This window comes from Erpetoichthys calabaricus, chromosome 3 (assembly GCF_900747795.2).
Source record: "Erpetoichthys calabaricus chromosome 3, fErpCal1.3, whole genome shotgun sequence".
Classification (NCBI taxonomy): domain Eukaryota; kingdom Metazoa; phylum Chordata; class Cladistia; order Polypteriformes; family Polypteridae; genus Erpetoichthys; species Erpetoichthys calabaricus.
Window position 1 is genome coordinate 86732027 of NC_041396.2, and position 15874 is coordinate 86747900.

The 15874-nt window shown below is 40.6% G+C and overlaps 1 protein-coding gene across 3 annotated transcripts in view; it reads right to left on the bottom strand.

Moving 5' to 3' along the window:
• The window catches only part of LOC114648168 (FYVE, RhoGEF and PH domain-containing protein 2-like), an 81694-nt gene that overhangs the window by 20874 nt on the left and 44946 nt on the right, over nt 1-15874 (bottom strand). For all 3 annotated transcript variants that reach the window (XR_007934439.1, XM_028797041.2, XM_051924643.1), the window contains 7 exons: nt 6807-6865; nt 6339-6488; nt 5636-5728; nt 3028-3107; nt 2175-2205; nt 455-547; nt 54-185 (listed from right to left, as the gene is read on the bottom strand). Coding sequence is in view for 2 of the 3 variants with exons in the window: in XM_028797041.2 (XP_028652874.1) it covers nt 54-185; nt 455-547; nt 2175-2205; nt 3028-3107; nt 5636-5728; nt 6339-6488; nt 6807-6865 (638 nt within the window). In the remaining variant the exon portion in view is untranslated. The remainder of the gene's footprint in view (nt 1-53; nt 186-454; nt 548-2174; nt 2206-3027; nt 3108-5635; nt 5729-6338; nt 6489-6806; nt 6866-15874) is intronic.

Consider the following 15874-nt stretch of genomic DNA (forward strand, 5'->3'; position numbering starts at 1 on the left):
GGAATCCCTCCATGGAAATGTACAATTAAACTGCCACCAGGTGGCACTCTCACATATCCACAGGCCCGGCAATGGTGGCGTCTCCTGGTGATGGCGTTGAAAGGTTCTTTGCAGCGCATGCACATGGACACCAAGTTGTCTCTGACCCACTGGGGGGCACGCTTTCCTAGCTCTTGGCCTTTCACCTAGATGGAAATAAGGGGGAAGAGTTGAACATTGTAGGTTTCTCTAAAGGATCAAATGTAGAAGCAACAAGGAGAAAGAGATAGAAAGTACTGAGAGTTGAATAATCTAACACCTTCAAGCATAAAGCTATCCCTATCATCGCCAGGGAATTCCTGCAAAGAGGTGATTGTTTGTATTTTATTTTAAGGCTCTTTAAGGTGCATAGGGCTTATGCCTGGATACGTGTATAAGTGTGGGTTTTGTTATCAAAGAATAATGCCTCTCATACCGGGACTCTCTGATGGTCTTCGCTCATGCTGCTGATGGCTGCTTTGAAACTTTCAGTTTTCTTCTCATTCTGGTCAATTGCCTGTTGGCAAGCCTGCACATTAAAAAATAAACAACTTGAAGAAAGCTCATAAGATGCTGATGGAGTTATGACCTGTGAACAAACAAACTTAGAATTTCTAGCCATGTTATTTACTTTTTAATCTGGCACTGTTTTCAGGAAACCATGGTGGATGGTGCCGTGCCAGAACCTAATGGACATGACCTCAATAAGACCCAATGGTCACAGTGGTCAGAGTCTCTAAGATGATTCAAGAGCACAAAGTAATGCAAAGAAACTCAAAGTTTTGTGTCATCTTAGTGGGACTCACAACCAAGTGCAAGAAACCAAGGAGACAGCACCACAATAGGGAGGGCCCAGGGCCTTTTTAGATAAGATGGTGGCGTTATTTCTAAGAGTCTGAAGGGAAGGTTATTCACAGTCCCTCTGTGTTTCAGTAACAAGGTGAAGAACTGTGATGGATGTCAGTGTATGTATTAAAAATGGCAGGCCCACAACACAGAACTCTACAAACTCCAAGAACTCCATTAGAGGATGGAGCAAGGTGCTAGATATAGGTGGGCAACTGTACAGAGAAGTACACAGTGATGAACGAAACAGTCAGGTTTCAATTCACATACAGTTTTGCAAAACTGACATTAAAATACTTTGTACAGCTGATTTTATAACTCACAAAAAATAGTTTGTTGGAGGGTTTAAAAGTTTTGTGGCGTGGAAAACAAAGCATATTGCTCCGTAAGGCCTCATTCACACTTCCCTGTTTACTTGTACTCCTTTCTGCAGCTGCATAATGCAAGAATCTTTCACACATCAGTAAAAACAATTCTATTTTTTATTCTTGCACACGTCACCATGGTGGAACACAGTGCATTTTCTATTAAATGTGATATGATGCATATCTTCCATGCACTAAAACACACCATTATGTGCATTACTGTGTTTTCTCCACAATGAAAAACTCACCACCATCCCCTCCAATCCTTGTTATCTAACAACCACCCTTTCCTGTTTCTTGATTCCTACATAAGTTGAACATATGAGCACTCCAAGCACCGTTCGACTTCAAATTTCTTTTCTGCCTCTGATGCATCTTTACGATTGCAATCGCTAACATAGGCAAAGTAAGGAGTCGTACTATCAGAGAACGTCTGGTGGCTCAACATGTTTGACAATTTAACAAAACATCTACATACTAAATGACAGGCCAAAGTATGCAGAATGAAATGCTTCCACACAGGAACTAAATACCTTTCTTCTGTGAATATCACTAATTTCACTGGAAGTAAAACCCAGGGGTTTTTCCTTGTATTTTTTTTGTGAAGTGAAACACTGAGTTTCACTGGAAATTCAATTTTTCGTAAACCGTTTCACTCATCACTATGCAGGCGGAAGAGTCTCATACTTGACGAATGAAGCAGTGTGTACAATGGAAAATAGAAATGAAGAGGCAAAGTCACCAAGTGGAGTCCAAGTGAAAGTTTTCTTATTTGTTCTCCATTTAGTCCCAGTGCCTTTTTAGTAGTTCAGCTTGACATAGCTGTACTTCTAGATGTCACTGCAGCTTATTTCCATGCACCCTTTAGACATGAATCCTTTATTCATCCAAATTCATAGATACAGTAGATATGATAAGAAGTTTCACTGAAGAAAAAAGTAGTACCTTAATCCAGGCTTCCATCTCATCCTGTGACCTGAAGAGATAGGAAAAGCTTGTCTTACAATCATAAATACTGCCATTGACTAAATATTAAACTGAGTGCTAGGACAATTCCATCAATTCTACTACCATCACCAAGTGTACGTAGTGTGCTAATTAAGTCAGGGCCTCATCTATTTGGCAGCACAGCCTAAACAGCTCAAGAACTCTTACAGCTCTGGTAGTAGTGGCGTACTGCCATGGTGAACCACTGCACACTCAACACTATACAACCCACGTCTAACCTCATAGTGTGGCCAGTTTGGATGAAATCGCTTGGAAGCAGCCATGCATAGAAAGAATATAGATTTGGTGGCATGGTCACATGGGAGTAGTGCACTATTTGAACCTACCAGGAAGTGACACTACCAGACAGCACCAGTATTTGCAGTAAAGCACCAGCTAGATGGGGTCTAAAGTCTTAGTGGTTTAAATGAAGTACAGGGGCTGGGTGAAGGAAGAACATCTAAAAAAAGTTAGGAGCTGGGATTTGGATTTTCATTAGGGAGTATCAAGGTAGGCTTTGTTTGGGTTCATTTGTCCTCCGAGTCCCTCTGTATGTTTAATATGTTATTGTATGTATGTTTAATATGTGCCATGCTGTAAGTGAGCCTATGAAAGTGGACCCAAAGTGTGCATCGAGGGGTCAAAATCGGAAAGAGAATTACAGGAGTGCTGTTGAAGCAGGATGAAGCTCTTAGGGGTTTATGAAGTAAGAGAGGTAGGATACCCAGTCAGTGCTTTTACAAGAGTCACCAAAACAAATGTCTAGACGCTTACTGCAGAACTAATGCCACGCAGTGTGATTGATGCTTACCTGGTTTGCAGTTCCAGAGTTCGCAGTTTTCCAGAGACAAGGAATGAATGGGGAAACTGCGCATCCTTCAGCTCTTTGACCTGAAGAGAACGGTATCAAAAATAAAAGAGAAACAATTAGCAGTGTGTGCCCCTTTCAAGTTCCTCTCCAAACCTTCATGATGTAATTGTGTGCCAATTGTATTCTCTGCCTGCCCCCTGGAAAGTGGCATCTTGTAGTTAAGGAAGTTTTCATTTTAGCCTTTCTTCTGTAATATTTCGACTTTTTTTATTGGGGTGTCTTTTTGTTTCCAAGCTTTTTATCCCTTTCTTTAAGGTCCACAGGAAATTACATCTAATCTTGGCATGATTGGTAACAAGGCAGGAACCCATCCTGGATGGGCAAGGAACATTCATTCAAGGCCATCCTAAACTGTAAAGATATAGGATGTAAGGACAAAACCGAGAGAACACCAGGAGAAATCCCACACAGACATGGAGAGAGCATGCAAACTCTACACCATCAGCACTCATTTGAACCCAGGTTATTGGACTGATGAGGCAGCAGTGCTAAAATCCTCATTTTTTTACTCACTTATTCTGTTGTGTTACCTTGTTCTTAAATACAGTCGATTCCACTTAATTGGGCCACCGGTTAATTGGGGCAGCCGCTTATTTGGGCCAAATCTCAAGGAATGAAAACCAAAATAATAAACTAATACATAATTTAAACGCTCAATTGGGACAACATTCCACTTAATTGGGACTGTAGCAGACGCGTGCTGCAAGTCAGTCATCTATCGTTTCCCATCAAAGAAGCACTGGAAAGTTTAGATAGTACAATCTTAGAGTGGAGTAGCACATGTCTGCTTAATAGTCTACCGTCACCACTACTGTACCGTACAACAACAACAACAACAACATTTATTTATATAGCACATTTTCATACAAAAAGTAGCTCAAAGTGCTTTACATAATGAAGAGAAGAAAAATAAAAGACAAAATAAGAAATTAAAATAAGACAACAAGAAATTAAAATAAGACAATTCAGTTACCCCTACACCACCTCACGTGTACGTATAATGTATAAGTAAACTTTTTTTTGTCAATTTTATTTATAAAATTATAACCCTTACCAAGATGCCAAGAAATTATTTTACACTTCAAGTAAAATTGCTTTGCTGGGTAAAATTAAAAGCCAGCCATTTAATACAAGCCATCGTAGGCTCGCTGAGATAACTGGTGTACCAAAATATACCATAGTGCGTCTCTTACAACAAGAAAATCAACTGCGTGAGGAATGGGCATTACAGAAAAAACGAACTGCAAAGGACAAAGTACAGTGATACCTTGAGATACGAGTTTAATTCGTTCCGTGACTGAGCTCTTAAGTCAAAATACTTGTATCTCAAATTATTTTCCCCATTGAAATTAATTGAAATGAGATTAATTTGTGCAAGCCCCCAAAAAACCACCCCAATTTTTTGTTAAATGTTTTCAACATAAGAAAAATGTATTTATAATGAACAGATATTGTATACAAACAAAATAAAACCTAATACATAAAAGAGAATCTAAAGAAATAAACAGATGTTGGCAAAGCCGATTAGCGTATTGTAATGTTTTTTTCTTTCACTTCACTTTTGCTTAACTTAATTTTCTTTTTCACTAATTTTTTTCTTTTTTTCCACACTTTCATCACTTTCATTCGCATGGCGTTTCAATAGAAACCTGTCCAAGGAGCTTTGTTTAGTCCTCCCCTTTAGAATGTTTCTGAAATGAGTTAGGCAAGTGTCATTGAATAGCGGCGCTGCAAGTTCAGTTTCTTTACAATAAAGTCAGGCGTTAGGCAAGTGTCATTGAATAGCGTCACTGTATGATCAGTTGTAATTTTTTCAGGGTATTTCTTTTCTTTAAAGTTCGAAACTTTTTCCCACATTGCAAACACTTCCTTTATCTCACTTTAAGAGATAAACTCCTCCGCGATACTGATCTCCTGCAGAACCCCCATATGTTGCTGTGTATGTAGTTCCGTCAACTCCTCTGTCGTCAGTTCCTCGGAATGTGCAGGGACAAGCTCTTTGATAGCTTGTATTTCGAATTTTGGCTCGTAACTCAAGACAAAAAATCGACCTAGTGACGGCTCGTATCTCAAAAAACTCGTACATTGGGGCATTCGTATCTCAAGGTATCACTGTACAAGCTTACAAAAACAAAAGACAGACTACACTTGATGCATTTTTGCAGCATTAAATTGTATGTACATACCTAATTATTTTACTTTAGAATTTATTATTATTTTTTCTTCACAGCTTATATTATTTTCTTATAATTTATATTTGGGTTCAATAATTTATTAAAATATTGAAAGAAAATTATTTATTGTTTAATTTTATGTGGAATTCGCTTAATTGGGGCAGCCGCTTAATTTGGACAAAATGTCCTAGTTCTAATGTGTCCCAATTAAGAGGAATCGACTGTATATCCAAAAAATAAAAATTCAGCCCATTTTTAGAAAATTATGCTTATGGAAGCCACAGTTAGAAACAGAAGGAAAGCATATGGGAAGCCTTAAAGAAGGCAGCAGACTTCCAGGCGTAGTTAATACTTCATGCAGCTTGGTACATCACCTGCATTCCATCCATGTCAAGCCGAGTACGGACGATAAACCTGGGTCCCGCCAGACTGAACTTTGGTACACAGTACAGCAGCATGTTGTTAAACTGGCAAAACACAATTGGTAGAGAAATCAGAGATAGCCTGCACAACACTCAAGCCACGCTTTGCACAATAACCTACTGTGGAATATATGTAGCCAAGGATAAACAAAAACTAGTTAAGGTGATTGGAAAAATACCTGGAATTTCCAGTAAAGTGACATGCATGAGTAAGTAAGTAAGTAACCATTTACCACTGAAGTGACTTAACCCTAATTCAGGTGATGAAGCCTGACTTGGCTGCATCATTCACAAGTTAGGTGTACCAGTCTAGCGCATTCACACTCACGTGGGACTGGTTTAGCATCACCAGTTATTCTAACAGATTCCTCTTTGGGATAAAGGAGAAAAAAACTTGCAAATATGCAGGAACGTGAAAATTCCAGAGTGCTTTAATGTGTTAGAAACCTGTCAGAGATGAGAAACAAAGGCAATTGCAGCTCAATTTGGGTGTTTCCAGTAATGTGTGACATACATTTAATGTTTTTACATAAGTGTCTCAGACTGAAAACAACTGTAGGATGAGATAGCAGATGTTATTAACATGAGTGGCCAATTTTCATGTACTGATCAAGCTCCCCACCCCCTTGTTGCTGCCCACTTCATGTTGACTCACCAAGAAGAGGTGTCTCTCTTTGCAGGAGCTGCTGCTACGAAAGGAGATTTTCATGACGGCTCCTTCTTTAAGGAGTTTGTTGGAGGGATCCACCATCTCCTCGTCCATACCCAGCATCTCATAGACCTCCCATAGCTTCTCCAGCTGCTCCTAACAAGCAGAGTGCATTTCAGGCATGAGATCTTGTATTTCCTGTTGTGTGGCCCTCACATTGCCTCAGTACACACATTGCAGTTACTAGAGTGAAACCTGCTGGGGTCTGTGGCATTCACAGATAATTCATATCAGCTCATCACAGGTTTCCAGGCATCTGCTTTAATTCTCTCACTTCTTCTTTCAAGCACATACCCCACCCCATCTCCATAATACATGAAAGCAGAACTCATCAGAGCTTCACTTGTCATGGAGATAATGTTGAACATCAATGCTTGTAAAAGAGCATGGCTTCCTTTTCAAGGCAGTACTTACCATGTCATCAATGGCAGCATTACAATGTTTTGCCGCCTCAGAAATGATAGTCAGAGACCCTGCAAAGAAGAATCATAAGTCAGTATGGTACAATCCATCTTTAATAAGTGGCACTTAGTGGACTCTCTGCCTGAAGGGAGAGTAACAAAATGAAAAGAATAAATCCATAATGGGCATCCAAATGTAAATTAGTTACATAGACTAGGGGGCTCTGCCCCCTGCTCGCTTCGCTCGCCAACCCCTGGTGTTGGGAATGACAAAGAGCGTGATGTATGAATGAGATATAGAATAGTGTGACAGTGTAGATGATGCAAATAGAAAGCAAACAATAAAGTGTGTGGCACAGTGTAAAGGTTTATTTGAAAATTTCTTTGTACACGCCGTTTAAGTGTAAAAGGTAATTCCAGCTCAGAACTTGTAAGGTCATTTAAGATGGTTATTGTTGTGATCAGAGTCAAGTTTGTCAGAGCTTAGAAAGAGTTGTGTCTCTCCAGGAAGTAATGGAATGACTTGAGTATTTATGTTTTCCACATTAATATTTTTTGGACATAATATAGTGCGTTGTGTTAAAAGGGGCATTTGGTCTAATGAGATTGCTGTTCGAAATGTTTCTGTAACTAAGTCGTCACAGATAAAGGCTTGAGGAATTGTAATAATATGTGGCTGAAGTCTATCTGTATTGGTGAGTGTACAATCTCTCAGTTGTAATAAGTAATTGTTATGATCTGGTTCTGGACATCGTATCTTTTTTACTAACTGTATCTTTTGAAAGCAATGCCAATTGTCTGCGTATTTTAAGGTGCACTGAACAATAGCTGAGTGCATGGCATCTGGAAGAATAGCTAAGCACTGTCTAAAATCTCCTCCTCATAAAAGTACCTTTCCTCCAAATCGAATATTATTATTCATAAACGTTTGTAGAAGTTTATGAATGGTGTTGAGTAAGTGACTTCATGCCATTGAACATTCATCAATAAACAACATTTTTTCAAGACGGATGTCACGTGCAGTGCCACCGTTAATGTTCATAGTGGATACCGATTTGTAGGATCTAATGTAGTTGATAAAGATTTCACTTTTAGGTACATCGTCAGTTATAAGCTTCTGTAGATATTCAGTATATGAATGTAAAGAAGGCAGTCTAATTTGACCCTTTTGACAACAACGTGTAAATGTATTACTTGTATTGCCAGTTGTTTCTTCAGGGAAGTGAACTGAATGACAATGATTGCAAATGACATTCATTAATCCGAACGAATTTTCCTGGTGTATGTTTTCCTTGTGCCGTTTGAGAGGCGCGTTGTTGTATGTCCAGTATTTGGGACGTGTTGTTTTGGAGCTGTAATCGATTTGCCTGTGCTGTGTGAGAAGCCCGTTTTACCCTTCGCTGCCATTAACGTATGTCTGAGACGGGAGGTGTTTCGTTTTGAATCCGTGCCTGTTGCGATGCAGCACTTTGATTGATAGTTTGCGTCATGTGGATCTAGGATGTAGATTTGTGCATATTTGCGTTGTTGATTTGTTTCAGGGTGCACTGTTCCAATGCGATGCAGTATTTGTGCACATATGCGAAAGCAGTATGGGCCATTGCCTTTTGGTGGCCTGATATTTACTCCGGTATATGCAAAAGCAAATGAACTATTGTAGGATCTAATGCAGTTCATAAAGTTTTTACTTTTAGGTACATCGTTAGTTAGAAGCTTTAGTTGAGCTTTGCGTTTTTGGAGTCGAGACATTTTTTCATTTAGAAATATGGATAAGTAATAAGGAGTATTGCACTCACTGTTAATATGGAGCCTTTTCTGCGCTTGAACGGTTAATAGTGCCTTATTGTAATGAGATCCACCTATGCTGCATAGCCGTCTATTTCGTTGTTTCTTTCGTGTGTTTGTTCCTGTTATCCTTTCCTTTTCGTTTTGTACCCGTGACCGTGTATTCATGACTTGTTTCTTTCTCAGCATGCGAAATATGGATAAGTAATAAGAAGGATCGCAGTCACTGTTAATATGTTTCCTTTTCTGCAGTTGAACGGTTAATAGTGCTTTATTGTAAGGAGATCCACCAATGCTGACACCTATGCTGTCTAGTTTGAAGGTGTTGATGTTCACTTTAGAATATGTGGCTTTGGGTGTCACTTCTTATGGATGTGTGTGTGTGTGTGTGTGTGTGTGTGTGTGTGTGGGTGGGGGGTGGGGGTTGGTTTGAGGATTGTTGTCGCACGAGCGTCTTCTTTCTTTTTGTGTTCCTGTGTCTTGTTGAATCCCCCTCTTTGTGTATGTCCAGTCCCTTGCTTGTAGGGTCTGTGGGGTGGTTTTGTGTTCTTTTTTTTGTGTTCCATGGGCTTGTTGAATCCCCCTCTTGGTGTGTGTCCCGTCCGGTGCCTGTAGGGGGGGGGGGGGGGGCCTTGCTGTTGTGCGCGATCCTCTTTTTTTTTTTTTTTTTTGGGTCTAGTTTCGTGTGCAATGTGTTTCGTGCTTTGCTTGCATTTGAATACTTTTTTTATGTGCCTTTTCCTTTTTTCTGTGGTCTTGTCCGCCTCTCTCGCCCTCTTTTGTCTGCCTTTCTCGGCTCCTCAGCCGACTCTCGCGGACTCTTTTTGCGCCTGCGCAGTACGTCTTTTTGCAGCTACGGCCCATTGCCGGATGTGCCTGCGTCCATCATCCGGTTTAGCATTCTCGGTTAGTAATATGGATTCTGTGAGGTTAAAATTCTTAAGGAAGAAATGTCCCAAATCCACGCAAAATGTCTTCAAGCCTTCTGGATTATAATATAACCTAACTTAACAATAATTTGTAATACATTTCAGAATTGCAGTGAGGCTGGGGTTACTCTGTCAGTATCATATGCATCTGGGAATCAACTGCAAGTACAGTGCCAGTCCATGGCTAGTTTCGCTGAAGTCAGACGTGTAATATATAGCCCTGAGGCAACCATGAGTGAATGTTTTTTAAAACGGTGTGTGAACAATTACATAGCTCACTGAGTGTCACATTTGTAAATAAATCCAGTGATTGTGGTGCTCAAAGTAGAGGCAGTGATTCTGAACTGTAAAGATCTGAGGTGCTCTCACTAACCTGTTCCGACAGACAGCAAGCTTCGGTTTACGATGAGCCATCTACAGTCGAAACGGCTCCTAAAAAAAACCTTACTGGACATATAAGTGTGTCACGTGTGCTGAGAGTACGCTGCCTGTTTAAAAAATAAGCATAACTTGATGCAGGGGAATAATCTTTCTGTAGCATCAGATTACGATTTGACATTTGATGGTCTCAATGGACATGCATGATATGTTGTCACAGGTGCTGTGTGTTCTCTCTGCTGTTCAGCATTACAACAATAGTGTAGGAGTTGATGTAAGCTGGAAAGAATTGGCAGCTATATTCAAGAAAATATGATATGAAAAATATTTATTTGAAGTAAATGATGTGTCACACTCCATCAAAAGGACTGTCATTAAAAGAGCTGATAACAAAGAGCCACAGGAGATGCGGATTTCAGTACTCAAAACACCGGAATGAACAAATCTGCAAAAATGACACCAGTAAAGAACAAACAAGGCTGCACAGCACTCGCCTTTCTGACTGCACCTATAAATGAGTAAGTTAACATGACGGTCTAATTGGAAATTCAAACATGCCATGGCAGAATAGCTGCAGCGTTTTAACACATAGCATGTACATAGCCGACAATGCTTATCTAAACTCTATTACCTACTGTTATGTCATATAGTAATGCAACAGTCAAAATGACCAAAACATGTCATAGCAGACAGAAGCCCTTCTCAGAATTGGAACCAAGTAGCTGCAGTGGTCTACGTGTCTGTCTTCGCTGTCGCAGCACTCATAACAATGTGCAAATTAATTATTACGCTTCAGACACCTTGCACTACTGAGCTCCTGAATGAATAACAGCAATTCTAGATTTTCATTTTTTCTGCAACAAATTGTTTGTACAATTTCAATTTGCTCTCTCCCTGAAACCCCGGCTGAGGTTTAAAACGCATGGACTGGAGCTATTGGGGGCAGGTGCTTTAGGAAGAAGTCCTGTATGTGTAACCTTTGCAGTGCAGGATTTCACTGCTATTCACTACACACTTTTTATCAGGTTGTACCAGATGTGTATTCTCATTTGAGAATCACGTCTGATCCCACGAGACTAGTCCCTGGCAATGCTCATACACCCACACTGACACCCATGAGACAAAATTAAAATCTCCTATTACTACTAATATGGCATTTGTAGGAGTTGGTGTACATAAAAGAATAAAACAGACATGGGCAGCATTCGAATACAGCAGAGAGAGAATGAGAAGGCCTGCATTTTAATTCAGGACTCTGGAACCATCTTCCAGCTCATGGTTTCCTCAAAAATGCCTATGTAGGTACTTTGCTAGATGGAATATCTGAACTGCCTGAACCAACAGCAGTCTGTTGTTTATTTGGGCAGGTGGTCCGTCTTGGGTTTGTCCAGATGACTGTCACTATAAAGAGTGACACCCTCAGGTCATTCTCTGCAACCCCCTGACAACTAACACATACATCCCTGGCTTTTCCTGGGATTTGAGGAAGTCGCATTTTGACCAATCAGCCAATTAACAAGATGTGGCAGATTCAGAAAATATTCAAACTTCTTTCTGCACATTTTATTTTATTGTAGATTTAATTTTAAATTGGTAGATTTACCATTTTGTCCATCAATCTACATTGAACCCAATATGACAAAGTGAAAATGTTTTCAGAAAGTTTAGCAAATTTATTAAAAATCAAAAACTTACATCTCTCATTTATGTATGTATTCAGTAACTCAGTACTTTTTTAGAAGCCCCTTTAGCAGCAAATACAGCTTCAAGTCTTCTTGGGTACAAGTTTGCATACCTGGATTTGGACAGTTTATTCCATTCTTCCCAGCAGATCTCCTCAAGCTCTATTAGATTAGGTGGGAAGCTTCTGTAAACTGCCTGCTTCGGTTTTCTCCATGGGGTTTAAGTCTGAACTTTGTCCTGAAAGCTACTGCACCACTGTCTTGGGTTATACGGTTTGGGTCACTGTCATGCTGAAAAGTGAACCATTGCCTCAGTCTAAGGTCGTGTGCACACTGTAGCAGGTTTTCTTCAAGGATTTCTCTGTATTTTCTTGCATTCATCCTTCCTTCAGTTCTGACCAGTCTTCCTGTTCCTTCCACTGAGAGGCTTGCACATGGCATGATGCCGCCACCACCATGCTTCAGTGTAGGATTGACATTAGGCAGGTAATGAGTAGTGTTTGGTCTTTGTCGGACATAGTGCTTGAAGTTCTGCCCAAATTATTGTCTCATCAGACCAGAGAATCTTTTTCCTTGAAGTCACTCTACGATAAACGGCTGATTGATGGAGTGCTTCTGAGCTGGTCATTCTTCTGACAGATTCTGCCATTTCTGCAGAGGACTTTTAAAGCTCACTTAGAGTGACCATTGGGATTTTGGTCACTACCCTGACCAAGTCCCTTCTTCACCGGTTACTCAGTTTGGCAGAACAAACAACTCTAAAAAGATTTCTATTGGTTACAAATTTCTCAAGTTTTGAAGCCTCTGTGCTTCTGGGAACACTCAAAGCCTTAGAAATGGACTTATACCCTTTCCCTAATCTATGGTTCACCACAGCTTGATTGAGGAGGAGTACACTGAGTTCCTTGGACTTCATGGTTTGGTTTTTATCCTGACTTGCAGTGTGAATTGTGGGACCTTATTTACATAGGTGTGTGCTTTTCTAAATGATGTCCTAGTAATTCATTTTACCACTGGTTGGCTCCAATCAAGTTCTAGACACATCACAAGGATACCTAAAGCCTGACCACAATGTGGACTGCCACAGCAAAGGGTCTAAATACTAATATGAATTGGAGATTTCAGAGTTTGATTTTTAATAAATTTGCAAACATAAGTTATCACTTTATTATTATGGGTTATTGAGTGTAGAATGATAGGCAGGAATGGCACATTTATCCATTTAAAATTAAATCTACAACATGATGAAGTGTGCAGAAAGTGAAGGGGCCTGATTAGTTTTTGAATCTACTGTACATATTCGTCAGCTTTTATTTATGCAATCCATCTGCAGAAGAATAGCGCAAGTCTTAGTAGCATATTGAACATTTTCACAGTAATTATGGCAGCTAAAATGTAAACAACACAGAATTGGAAATTAAAAAGTAGCCTGCTGTACTTCAGAAGACAGCTGCACCTCTGGTGTTTATCACGCTTTTGTGCATTTGCTTGACTTTCAATACAAAAACAGAGCATATTTTATTATGCTTTGTGACCTTATTAAGGGATTTAAAAATAGACCGTTTTTTTGTGTTTAAAACATAAAGTATAAGAGCAAAATGATAAAACCAAGAGATAAGATAATGTACTTGGATGTTCTGCATGTGCCTCTCACAAGTGTAGTTAAGACTATAGAGATCAGAAGGTTTAATGTGCAGTTTATAATACAGATGCTCCATTTATGGGCCCACTTTTGGTGGGGATGGGACTTGCAGCACCAGGCTAAGCTGCATGACGCCTGATATTTGGAAGATACATGAGGACTGTGTAAATAAGGTACTTGGAATTGAATATTGAGAATAATACCAAACAACCCCTTAAAATCATTTTTTAACCACAAAGGGACATCAGAGAACCCCACACCTTAGACACTATAATGCCCAGACACACTTCCAACTCAAATAAAGGGTTTTATTGAGCTTCAGTGCCTTCTTCACAGGAATAATAACAAAATAAAGCACCAAGCACAATCCTCAATCCACAATCCACAATCCTCCTTCCTCCTACAAGAGTGTAGCCCACTGCCTCCCAACTCTGAGGCAGAAGGCTTTATTTTAAAGTGAACCCAGGGACTGCTTCCGGTCTCCTCTCCAAGTCATCCAGAATACTTTCCAGGCAGCGCCCTCTGGCGGTCCCCAAAGACCTAGATAGGGTTGCATTTCCAGACTCCATTTCCCATGCAGCTCTGCAGGTGTCCTAATCGGGTTTAGCTCAAAGGAACACTGCCACCTGCTGTGTTGGGGAATGACCTGCTCCTGGCGAGTCCATCCTACCAGTCCTTCCATTATGGCCTCCTGGCCCGGTATGAAACCTGCAGCCAGGACGCCTGCCCATCCTCCTGGGCATGTGCATCTTTTTTTTTTGTTCTTTATTTCACTTTATACAATTTATTGTATTAGGAATTTGTTAGTTTTCGTATACCCCTTGGGGTCAGAGCGCAGGGTCAGCCATTGTACAGCGCCCCTGGAGCAATTACAGGTTAAGGGTCTTGCTCAAGGGCCCAGCAGAGTAGGATCTCTTTTGGCAGTGATGGGGATTCGAACTGGCAACCTTCTGGATACCAGCACAGATCCTTAGCCTCAGAGCCACCACTCCGTATATATAATAAATAAATAAATGTAAAATCCATTTAGTTGATGCTAAACTTATTACAAATAAGACAAATGAATTGAAGTTAAATGAAACTATAAATATGATGATACAACAATAAAAGAAACCTAGCAGAATTTAAGAGAGGAGTGTAATATAAAAGGATCCATGTTGTCTCGAAAGACAGGCAAAACTGAACACAAGAGAGAATTTAAATGTGAGTTTACATCAAACGTGACATCATTTACACCCTAATATAGATATCAAGGTTGAAAATGAAAGATGTACAGTGCATCCGGAAAGTATTCACAGCGTATCACTTTTTTCACATTTTGTTGTGTTACAGCCTTATTCCAAAATGGATTAAATTCATTTTTTTCCTCAGAATTCTACACACAACACCCCATAATGACAACGTGAAAAAAAGTTTACTTGAGATTTTTGCAAATTTATTAAAAATAAAAAAAATTGAGAAAGCACATGTACATAAGTACTCACAGCCTTTGCCATGAAGCTCAAAATTGAGCTCAGGTGCATCCTGTTTCCCCTGATCATCCTTGAGATGTTTCTGCAGCTTAATTGGAGTCCACCTGTGGTAAATTCAGTTGATTGGACATGATTTGGAAAGGCACACACCTGTCTATATAAGGTCCCACAGTTGACAGTTCATGTCAGAGCACAAACCAAGCATGAAGTCAAAGGAATTGTCTGTAGACCTCCGAGACAGGATTTTCTCGAGGCATAAATCTGGGGAAGGTTACAGAAAAATCTTTGCTGCTTTGAAGGTCCCAATGAGCACAGTGGCCTCCATCATCCATAAGTGGAAGAAGTTCGAAACCACCAGGACTCTTTCTAGAGCTGGCCGGACATCTAAACTGAGCAATCGGGGGAGAAGGGCCTTAGTCAAGGAGGTGACCAAGAACCCGATGGTCACTCTGTCAGAGCTCCAGAGGTCCTCTGTGGAGAGGGGAGAACCTTCCAGAAGGACAACCATCTCTGCAGCAATCCACCAATCAGGCCTGTATGGTAGAGTGGCCAGACGGAAGCCACTCCTTAGTAAAAGGCAGATGGCAGCCCACCTGGAGTTTGCCAAAAGGCACCTGAAGGACTCTCAGACTATGAGAAAGAAAATTCTCTGGTCTGATGAGACAAAGATTGAACTCACGTTTGGAGGAAACCAGGCACTGCTCATCACCAGGCCAATGCCATCCCTACAATGAAGCATGGTGGTGGCAGCATCATGCTGTGGGGATATTATTCAGCGGCAGGGACTGGGAGACTAGTCAGGAGAAAGGGAAAGATGACTGCAGCAATGTACAGAGTCATCCTGGATGAAAATCTGCTCCAGAGCACTCTTGACCTCAGACTGGGATGACGGTTCATCTTTCAGCAGGACAACGACCCTAAGCACATAGCCAAGATATCAAAGGAGTGGCTTCAGGACAACTCTGTGAATGTCCTTGAGTGGCCCAGCCAGAGCCCAGACTTGAATTCGATTGAACATCTCTGGAGAGATCTTAAAATGGCTGTGCACCGACGCTTCCCATCCAACCTGATGGAGCTTGAGAGGTGCTGCAAAGAGGAATGGGTGAAACTGGCCAAGGATAGGTGTGCCAAGCTTGTGGCATCATATTCAAAAAGACTTGAAGCTGTAATTGCTGCCAAAGGTGCATCGACAA